At 32.2% G+C, this 12,140-nt stretch overlaps 1 protein-coding gene across 1 annotated transcript; it reads right to left on the bottom strand.

Moving 5' to 3' along the window:
* Positions 1-1,945: 1,945 nt before the first annotated feature.
* On the bottom strand, positions 1,946-11,206 carry HELRODRAFT_87629 (hypothetical protein; the record flags this gene model as incomplete). Its single annotated transcript, XM_009028837.1, has 11 exons — positions 1,946-2,054; positions 3,691-3,736; positions 3,889-4,008; positions 4,336-4,399; positions 4,540-4,591; positions 4,853-5,027; positions 5,712-5,813; positions 7,255-7,344; positions 10,433-10,525; positions 10,784-10,867; positions 11,053-11,206. 11 exons carry the CDS (start codon positions 11,204-11,206, stop codon positions 1,946-1,948), a joined length of 1,089 nt encoding a protein of 362 aa, XP_009027085.1.
* Between the last annotated feature and the right edge of the window lie 934 nt (positions 11,207-12,140).

Raw genomic sequence — 12,140 nt, 5'->3', positions numbered from 1 at the left:
CTCCTTTCAACAGTGGGGAGGAAGCAGGATCAAAGCCATCAACACATACCGTTTGCGATCTGTCAGACAAATAGGATTCAAACCAGGCAAGGACCATTCCACCCAAGCCATATGACTTTGCAAGTCGATCAAGAAGGAGCTTGTGGTTGACCGTATCGAAAGCAGCTCCGACATCGAGCAGAGCCAAGAGAGAGATACTACCAGAATCAATAGCCTCATAAACATCATTGAAGACCTTTAAAATCGCTGTCTCAGTTGAGCGTCCAGAGCAAAAACCTGATTGAAGTTCAGGGAAAAGTCGGTTTAATTTCAGGTAGTCGATCAATTGTTTGGCCACCAATTTTTCAATGAGCTTGGAAACAAACGTGAGGTTTGAAATCGGCCGATAGCTCCTAACATCACTCGCATCGGAACCAGCTTTTTTTAGCTTAGGAAGTGTGATAGCCCTTTTTTGACTCTCCGGCAGACATGACGATTGTAGTGATGCATTACATAATGCACATAGATATGGCATCAGAATACCAGAAAATTCTTTGATCAAGAAAGATAGTGCAGGGTCAGTACCACAACTTTTTGCTGGCATCAATGACATTATTTTTGCCACCTCATCTGGTGCGACAATCTCAAACTGGTCAAAATGACAGCTAACTTCTCTGATGACAGGAGATTGTGGTCTACAAAGATAATTTATTATGAAAATAAAAACTCTTATACATACAATTAGTGCAACTACTTAATGGCTCCGATGATGGTAACATTGCCGAAACATATATGTATGTAATGTATGTATGTGTGTGTATATATATATTTATTTATAGGCTTGTTTGTAGGCTTTTACATAAACAACATTTAAAAAGATAATTTTAAAAATATGTTCTTTTGCCTGAGTTCCAGATAAAAATTTATGAATGGTTGCAATTTGTTTGTTTCCTATAGATATTTCAAGATGTAGAACTAGGTTTGATACTTTGGTTGGAATTTTTTATACTCATCTTATCAGCATTGACCTATTCAAAGACTTATTCATATTCAGAACGATGTTGTTCAAAAAAACATGTGAACTCAAACATTAAGGAATTTTCAAAGGAGCCGTCCATAAAGGATGTCACACTTTAATGGGGGGGGGGTCTAAATTTTTGTGACACTTTGTGACGAGGTGAGTGTAAACGCAAGTGTGTCGTCTCTTCTTTTAAATAAACAAAGCAATAAATAAATTTTCATTCATATATATATATATATATATATATATATATATATATATATATATATATATATATAAAGTTAGACAAGTCAGAGTTGCTGCTAGACGTCAGAGGGACTAATTGCAGTAAGTGCATTTGAAGAAAACGAAGATGTTGAATGGCCGAATGAAGATTACTTGGACACTACCAACATAGAGTTATCAAATATACTAAAAGAAGAAAGCCCATGTATTCCGTTGGTTTCAGTTTCACAGCCAGCACCTGACCAGCCTTTGGTAGGAAAACAATTCGGGATCCTTTATATTAATTCGTTATATTTTATTTACGGTAAAGCATTTAAACATCAAACTATTGTCATATAAACTTGTCATTCGTTATTTTGATATCAATAAAAATAAAATGCTCAGAACAATTACATTGTTTAATGACTCTTCACTAAGAGGGGGGGGGGGTAAAGTTTTGTGACAAGCTTATTTTTGAGGGGTTGGTCGATTTGTGACAGTTTGTGACACGGGGGAGAGTCATAAAACGTAAAAAATGCGTGACATCCTTTATGGACAGCCCAAATGAGAAGAAATTATTTTTAAAAGGGCAAAAATTAGACTCAATAGTGTAGGGCTAATACTTTTGAGACCATGGTTTAAAATTAAAAGTTTAATATTAAATGGTTAAAATAAAGCAAAAATAAATTTTTGAAATATGAATCAAAAATAAAAAACTTTTGCAGTTTGCCCATTTCTGATTTAAATGTTTAATTCACAAACTTCTTTTTCCGCCTTAGTTGGTGGATTTCTGAGGAAGATGTGGATGGGTGAGTACAAGAGGTTGATGGCTGCCATCATCCACATCAGTCTGTTGGTGATGATGGATGGAGATGGATATTATGATGATGACGATTGACGTGATGGTGAGGATGTTACCTTGATCTAAATATTTTATAAAGTTGCAAAAAAAATTATTGGAAAAAATCATCATAGAAATTGTTTATTGAATATGATAAACAAACTAGAAGAAGCAATATTCTAGACTTAAATATTACTTCAAATCATATACGTTCTAGTGCTCGTGTGGTTATGTTAGTCTATATGGTTAAAGTTAAAAGCGAGTCATTTTTTACAGTAATTATTTAAAAAAGTTTTTAATTTAAAAATAAAATATAATATAGGTTTTGTTTATTGATTTTCTAATATGCCACTACGAATATCAATACGTTTATTTAACGGTTAACCAACGGTGTGGTGAATTACAAATGTTAAAATAACCTTTCAATCCAAAAATATTTTTACTAAATAATAAATTTGTAATAAACTGCTGGAAAAAAATTGACTTATATATGTTTAAATTATTACACTCAAACTTACATTTAAGTGAATAAATCAGTATTTGAATAAAATAACAATAAACATTGAAATGGCTGAACGTAGTAAAGTATCGTAAACTTCATTTTTACCGATGAAAAGAGAAACCAAAATAACTCTGGTTGATTTATCAACACAGTCAATAATAAAACAAGTCTAAATTTTTAATTTAATTTATTTATATTTTATTAGAAATGGGAATTATTAACAACGATGAATGCATTGAAAATCTAGCATGCGATTTGCAAAAACTATACAAGTGGGCCGAGAAATGGCAGATGGTGTTCAATGATGACAAATGCGCAGTCATACATGTGGCAGCAAAGGAAAGTGTACTTAAACTTCTTAACACGCCATTAAAACGTAGAAAAAGATTTAGGAGTATTAATTCATCGGAGTGGTAACGTAGCACGTCAATGCACAGGCAGCTTAAAGTTCAAACAGGGTTTTTGGTATAATAAAAAAAACAGTAAAAGCAGTAAATCCATATTGAACCTGTATGAGGCACTAGTCCAACCTAAGTTGGAGTAACCTTGGAATCTAGATTTGCAAAAAAAACAAACAAATTCTTGAAAATTTCGAAAGATTGCAACGAGAATGATCAAAGTGTTTCACGGTATGTCATTGAAGACAGATTGAAAGTTTGTGGTTTGACAATTTTAGAAAAAAAGAACTAGACAAAATTTGATTCAGGCACACAAAACCATCATTATGACAGAGAATTTGAAATAAGTAACATTATTTGAGTTAAAGATAAACAGTAAAACAAACGGGCACAATATAAGATATTCCAAAAAAGACTCGAGAACGATAAAGCAAAAAATTTCCAGCTGTAGAGTTAACAATGAGTGGAACACATTAGAAAATGAAATAATATGAGTAGAAACAAGTATAAACTTCAAAGCACACTTGGCAAAATTAGGACATTGAAATTTCCGAGTGGTGCTGTCAAAGTCTCAGTCTTCTTTGATCACTATAAAACTTTAGTTATGTTACATTATGTTATGTTAATTATAAACATTAAACATAATTATAAATCAGCATTGTTTTAACAAAATCAACTCCAATTTATTATCAAATTAAATTGTTTCAAAAAATAATTTTCAATTGAATGTTTAATATCGTTTCACCCTTTGAATCCTATTAACTTTATGACAGGTCCACTGAGTGTTGGCCCTGTTAATTTGAAATAAACTATTTATTGCTACTTTATTTTTTAATCAAAATTAAGAATAAGCTGAGTTAGTGAAAATGCCATTTTTCTTCATTTACGCAAAGTTTTATATAGAATTAAATAATACAATAAAAATCATTCACAACCAACTAACAAACTGCAAATGCCAAACAAAACGCCGTGTCAGTAATGGCATAGATATTTCCATATATGGACACGTGACGTATGTCGACCAGGTGAGCCATCATCGGCATTATTGATGAATCTATTAAGCCTGTTTTGTTTTTAGCGATAATGGTAGAAACCGGTTAATCAGACCATAAGTTTATTGGACCACCACTTAATCGGACGAGCCAAATTTATAAAAAACTCAAGTTTTATTTTGCAATCCTAATTAATTTTTTTAATAGGAACACAAAAAAATCGTTAACGAGGTTCAAAAATTTTGAAAATTTTTAAATCTTCCGAGGCCAACAATCTGCCCAAAATTTTGTTGGTATGCCGACTCCCTTCTAAGTCCACCGCTGAACATAGCAATATATATCAATTGTATTTTATATTTATTATCGGATATTATTAATAGCCATATATTGAGACTCACCGATTGCAAATCCAAGCGCAGCAAGTGGAACTATTAAATGTTCAAAGTGAGTGGCGAGTGGTATCTGTTAAATAATGGGAATATATTTTCATAATTATCAACACCTGTTTAAACAGTAAAATATATAAAATATAAATAATTATTTAAAAAAACATTAAACTATATTTTAAGTGTAGACCTTCCATCATTGGAATAATTACTCACAAGAAATAGTGACGCACTGATGATGAATGATCCGATCATCGCACTCAACCATCTAAAAATAAATAAATGCTAACATTTCAATTAATTACAAAATTTTTTAAACTAACTATTACGTCACATCATGCACTATCAAAAACTGTGCAAACCTTAACCTTTATTTACTTTTCTATTTTAATTTTGATTATTTGTTTTCAAATTTATTTAAATAATGTTATGGCAAACGAATTTGCCTATTTTCAATAAATTAAGAAAAACTTTCAACTTATTATTCAAATTTTGTTAATTAAAATAGATTTTATAACAACTTTATAACCTTCCAATTTTATGAGCAAATAGTCCAACAAGATAAGTACCGATAAGGTAGCAGAGACTTCCAGGAAGGAAAGCCATTCCTTGCTGCCAATTTGATGATCCCATAGTTTGGATCATGTGCAATGGCAAGATGGGTTCAAGCGCGGCGTATCCCATGACACCCAAATGTATTGATACTAGAATAATTTGAGTAGAAGTGTTTTAACTTTTCAATTAAATTATTCGAATGATAAATAAATTAATCAATCAATCACTAGATCGATCGAGATTTGTTAAATTCTTTGGGTTTAATTATTTCAATGTGCCATAAGTTGTTAAGATTTAATATGAAAGTGTTCAGTCTTTTAAATTTTAATCATCCTATGTCTAATTAATATCCGTTGACGTGCTTATTCGTGTGTATTTTATTATCTTCATTTCTATTACATTATTTAACATTGACAACCTTCTAAATGTAATTGTTTCAAACATGTACTAGCACGTACAAGTGAAATGTCTGTTTTTATTCTTAAACTCCATTTTGTATGTACGAGATGAAAATCTACTAACATAGATTGTTATTTTAACTGAATATTATTGCCGAAACGGTTTTCGCTTACTCAAATTTTTATGTTTCATTCCGATTTTTCATTTATCGTAATTATTCACAAAAATTAAGACAGGTTTTAAATCTTGGAATCTCAATCTTATGATGTTTGTTAAGATTGCTAATTAACGCCACACAAAATAAAATTACACAATAATATTTGATCGATCGATCGATCGACTGATTGAATAATTCCTTTGTTTATCAGTTGGATAAATTAAATTATTTAACCAACAAAATACAAAATTATTAATCAAATAAACAACCTACCAACCAACAGCAATGATTATGTATGGATCAGACAACAGCTTCTTCAATGAACTTCCCTTCTCCTCCTCTTTTTCCAGTTTTGGTTGTAAAACGAACAATACCATGGCTTGTGATAATCATCATAATTGTTGTTATTAACTTCAAACGGGTAAACTACGCTGGGGTTGGGAATTAGAAATGAGCTCCCATCTCTTACAAAATACTCCTATTGGCAGTTGGTGACTCACCCTAGTCAATCAAGTCCTACTTTCAAGTCCTGTTTACTGCTCCCACGACTCGGGTTCGAATTCTGCAGTTTCTACAGGTTCATCCGGTAGCCGACCCCCGGCCAACCCAGCCGTCCATCCTTTCGAGGCTGGTAAATGGGTAGACAACGTAAGTTGTCGCATGTTGGCCGGCGAGATGGCTTAGTGGTTCAAATGCGCGCTGAGTCAAAACATCTCAATGGCTATCATATACTCAGCGTAAATGATGCGGTGCTTGCGCGTGCACATAAAATGCATGTGTACGTCGTGTGAAAAGGATAAACAGCCTTTGTGGCAAAAGATGGATGTTTCAAATCAATGGTTAAAGAAATGAAGAACATAAAAGATATACAGATAATATATCTGTAACATTGTAAGTGGTTCTGTGTGACAGAGCTGCAATAATAGGGACTAAAAAAGAAAAAAGTTTTAGTCTTCAAATGGCGAAATTTTGGTCTTAACCAGTTGCTCTGGGCTGGTAGAGCACGTAAGCTTTGGCTGGCTACCACATAGAAAAAAAACTTTTGTTCTAAATCTCCACTGCTTCGCGGTCATTCATGGAAAAGACTATGTGAGTAAACCCAAACAAAAAATTACCCTTGGCAAGTTTCTAAAATTTTTCACCAAACAACTGCAAAATAGGCAAAACACCAAATTAGCACCGGCAGCTGGCTAAATAAAAAGCGATTCTGCTGCACCAACCCGACTACAGACTCGGTTAAGCCGCTGCGCGTACATCGATTAGTCAGCATTATTGCAACTTGTTGCGCCTGCTATCAACAATTAATGTGAAAAAGCGATTGGAGCATGCCGCACAAACAAGTTTCACTATAATTCATTTATCTGTAAAAATAATCATTGGCTGATATTTCTTCATGGGAGAAAAGAATGCTCTGAGTTCCCCGCGACTGAGAAGTGGCAACGTGCACAGAGAATATGTAGTCACAAACTCGCTCGAGGGAGATTTAGGTGTGTCGGTCGTTCACAGCTGATTGATTCAAAGAGCCCCAACAAGAGCGGACTGCAAATCTGCGGTTGATGTCCAAAACAACAATGGTGCAGAAACGTGGGTCTGTCAGTTTTTTGTTCTTGAAAATACCTCTGAAGAGTTGGGCTTTTTGCTCAAGAAAGGACCCACTGATGATGCAATCCGTCTTACCGACTGTGCAGTTAAATTGTTATTGTTAGCACTACCATTATGTTATTACCATTTCCATCATTGCTATTTATATCACCATCACTATCGTCAGCATAATCATTCACATCTTCGTCATCAACTTTCATCACCATAACAATCATCACCTCCAGCAACCATTGCAACAGCAGCCAAGATGATGAATGGTGTCTCCTTGCCAAAAAACTCATACAGGACTCCTCCGCACGTGGGACCAACTGAAATGGCGAAGATGATGATGTTAGTGATGATTATAATAATGACAATGGTGGTGGTGGTGATGATTATCAAGTTGACAAAAACAACGTTTAAAATATTGAAAAATTTTATTTTTATTAAATTTTAATTATAATCAAATGTACTTTTACAAATAAGTTAGATTCTAAAAACGTAAAACATACATTTAAATAAATTGAACCTATATAAACGTTTAAGTCGCATACTGTTTGTTTAAAAAATGAAATTTTTACTGATGCTTTGATATCACAAAGGGGCTTCGGTAGTGTCATTTATATAGACTAAAAAAGTCCGGTGACGGATCTAGGGCCGTTGTGAGTAATGTTGTTATTAACAGTCAGTAAAAATAATTTTTTGCATGAGAAAAACTGTTTCTAAGTATAAAATACTGAAAAAATTGGCGTGATAAGCAAATTTTTGCTCTTCCCGTCGAGAATGTCTAGATCCGCCACTGAAAAATTTGATTATGTTTAAGAAGGTCTAAAAATCTTTTCATTAGTTTTTTGTTGTGCAGATAATTTGTTTTCAACTTGCATTGTTAGCCTTTATAGGTGTTAAAAGTTTTCATCTTGCTTATTTAAAGTCTGCATTAGGCCTGCTGATTTACTGCCGTATAGGTTTTTTCAGATGTTTTACTGATGGCTTGTTGTTAGCGCTAAAGATAGTTGTTGATGGCTCAGTCTTTGTATTATACGCTTTATTTTTTAACATATGCGTTGTGATTGGCTGTGTATTATAATGTTTTGTATACTATTTTAGACTAATTTTTTGTTCATCATGTGAATTCTTTACCACAAACTGCTTAATAGTGAATCGAATAACATAATTGTTCAGCGCCATATGTAACTCTGCTTCAGATAAGCCCATTAAAGTTATGTGTTTAGTCTTTCTTGATCGTCTCATTTTGAAAGGTAGCTTATATCAAACATCCGAAGAGGCATAACGGAAGCTGCGGCTCGCAAGGTGGGATTTGGAGATAAAATGTTCAAAATGATCATGGATGGATAGGGGAGTGATCTGGCGTGGTTACGGTAAGATAGGTAACTGTATATACAGAACGTGGATTTTGTAGATATTTAAAAAAATAAACAATGGTTGTAAAAATAATTCAAAGAGAAACAAAAATAGTTAGAAGGAGTATGATACAGTTATAGTGGGGATGTTTTTAAAGGTTAAGCCTGGCGGTCTAATGTAAGTTTTATTGTTTTTTGATAGACGGGAGGCTTTATACAGAAATTAATTGCTGTAATCTAAATCAATTTTGATAAGACCAGGCATTTTCCAAAAATATCTGCAACATCGTTAGCCAATATGTTTTACTGTGCAAATGGGCTGATATAAATAAATAAATAAATATATATATATATATATATATACATACATTCGGTAGAATTTATAGATTATTGTAAAAATTATGGTCTATTACCAACATATATATATATATATATATATATATATATATATATATATATATATATATATATATATATATATATATATATATATATATATATATATATATATATATATATATATATATATATATATATATATATATATATATATATATATATATATATTGCTGGAAAAGGTGGATTTATGCTATATAATTAATTATTATTATACATTTGCTATTTATCACCGACTGTAAACCATGGAATCATACCAGAGGATTGTAAAAAAAAGATGTCGAATCGATGCTAAAACTGTATTATATATGACCGGCACGTATTATGTGTACCAGGGGTTTCCATGGAGGCTTAGGGGAGGTTTTGAAGCAGAGTTGTAATTGTGATTTATATAGTTATTTGGATTAGTTTATTGTTTCAATTATTGTTGGCATTCAAATAAACGTTCAACAAAGTTTGCGTTTGAAGCAGTTGTGTTCATCTATCGGAAATCATGAATACGTGTACGAAGCAAAAGCACGTGATATCTGCGACGCACGTGTTAATGTGTTGACGTGAAGAAAAAAAGCAGTTACCGTATTGATGAAGATGATGACAAAAACTACAATGAAGAATTTGAAAATATTGCCAAAGTTGGCAGTGATAAAGACGCTGAAACGTTTGATAAGCTGTGGAACTACTACTCGGTTCTTATTGCTAGCAACTCACCTGAATTCGTTTTTTAATGTTTTTCATTACTATCGTAATGATGAAAAAAATGATGCTTTTCATTACTATTGTAATGATGAAGACGATAACAAAGACGTCGATGAAAGTTTTGAGAATAGTCCAGAAGTTGGCAGTGACAGCAGTGACAATGACATTGAAACTTTTGATATGCAGTGGGACTACTACTCAGATATTTCTACCAGCAACTTGCCTAATGCTTTTAATTTTAAAGAAGAAAGTGGCAAAAACAACAAAGAAGGACTTGAAAAATCCTAGAACTTAGCTGTGACAAAGACGGGACTCAGAACAGTAAGTGTAGCAACCCAATTTTGCTAGAGTCGTAGAAGAGATCTTTTCTCCCTGCAATCTTTCTAGTAGTTGTTAGATTTTGTATTCCTTCCTTCCGCATGATGTGACCAAGAAACTTTAACTGCCTCCATCGGATTATTTGTAGTAATTTTTTCTTTTCATAACCAAACTGTTTTAATGCATTTTCATTGAAAGTATGAGAGGTCCAACTAATTTTGACAATTCTTCTCAAAAATCACATCTCAGCAGCATCAATTCATTATTATTTTTTCGGTAATAGGTTGGACCGTCCTGATTAAATGTTGGTTTTTTATTAAAAAGAAATTTTGAAGAGAGAACAAAATTATTTTGCACTAAAAGACGAATAACGTTTTTTTTTACCAAAATTGGAGATAAAAAAACAAAAACTGCTTTTGAATTAAAGCAGGTTTTGTTTTTTTTTGTCAAGATGGTGTCAAAATGTGATGGCTTTGAAATATCGAAATTAACTTTATCATATCAATGTGGTTAGTTTTGGTAAATTAAAAAAGACATTCCCTTCTTTGATAAAAAAAAAACAAGGAAATTGAAGACTGGATTTTATTAATTTTTACAGCCTACTGTTTATTAGGCCTAATTTACCTACCACACATTTACAACTTACCAAGAGCTCCAATGGCCAGTCCTCCCAAAGCGATTGCCAGAGCATTACCTCTCTCTTGGTCATCTCTGTACAAATTGGCCAACATGCCTAATCCTGTGTGCATGGTGATAAATTGAGGTAAATATTGATAATAAAATTAATGAATGGATTCTTATTGCAATGATGGTTTAATTGACAGTCTATAAAACATTGGATAACACATTTTAATAATCATTAAAGTAATTAACCACGTTATAAATAACATTATTCTAGTTATTATTATTATTGCTATTGTTTTTATTATTATTAAAACCATTGTTTGTCGTTCTTAACTCCCCACCATAATCATTATTATGATTCTCATCATCACACCTGACACAGTGGAACATGATGATCCTAATCCCTGGCTTGCTCTGGCCACAAACAAAACCTTGTAACTATTGCCAAACGCAAAAGCTTTAAAAATCATTTTAACAATAAAAAAGAATTTTACATTTATTCAATATATGTATTAATTACTTTTATGCAATAATTATACTTTAAAACGATATATGTAAAATAAAATATAATCTATTAAAAATTAAGAAAAGATAATATTTTCCCTATAACAATTCAAATTAAAATGTATTGCTATTACTAACTTAAGGTAGAAGCGAACATAATGATGAACCCGATAAAAAACGGTATGCTGTAACCAATTCTGTTCGTTATCGGACCGACAATTGGGTTAACTATCATATGGACCACCGCGTTTGAAGCAAACAATAGACCAACTGCAACATTTTCATCGTCCATATACGATGATGGTGATGATGATGGTGATGACGATAGTGATGATGATGGTGGTGATGACGATGATGATAATGGTGATGGTAATGATGAAGATGGTGATTTCGCCAACTCCATTTGTTTGAGATCGTACAATAAGTCAGGAACTATGGGAACTGAATGAGATTTTAATGAAAAAAACTTCAACAAATTTCGTTCATCATTTATATTATATATTTTTCAAAGCCTTATGAATAACATCATGTAATATACTTCTGACATCTAAATCTATCTCCATTTTGTCCTTTTATATTAAAGTGCCTACTAGTTCGCAAATGTTTTGCGATGTAAATGAAAATTAAAAAATTTAATAAGGTTGTGCAAATTTAAACGTTGTTAATTAATAATAAATTAAATTCACAATTACATTCAAAATATAAATAAAAAGTGATATAAATGTTAATTTCATCACTCCAATTGATAAGTAGAAAAATAATCAAAAAACGAATAAATTGATACTTAATTGTGCACAGCAACTAAATCACACTTAAACTTTTCTGCGTTACCTTGACAAACAGTTGTTGATCCTCAACAACAACGAAAGTACGCTATCAGTGGCGGACCTAAAGAGGGGGCCTGGGGATCAAAAGAAGTGTTTTTTTTATAAAAAATTGATATTAAATTGGCCCCCCCATTTAACCATGAAAAATTTTTGAAAAAAAATTTTGTAAAATCCTCTCTTGCTCACCAACTTTTTTTAAATTAATTATTTAAACATTTTTTTTAAAATTCCCCTCCTCTGGTCATCGACTTTTTTTGAAAATTCTCTTTCTCGGTCATCAAAATATCTTTGAAAATCTTGGTTACCCCCATCAAAGTTTTCTAGACCCGCCACTCTACGTTATTACCACCATTGTGCCAATTCACACAAAAAGCATTTTTTAAAAAAGTAAAATTATTA

The sequence above is a fragment of the Helobdella robusta genome, assembly GCF_000326865.2.
Source record: "Helobdella robusta unplaced genomic scaffold HELROscaffold_59, whole genome shotgun sequence".
NCBI lineage: Eukaryota > Metazoa > Annelida > Clitellata > Rhynchobdellida > Glossiphoniidae > Helobdella > Helobdella robusta.
The sequence above is the reverse complement of the archived record's forward strand: the minus strand, read 5'-3'. Positions and strand labels throughout refer to the sequence as shown.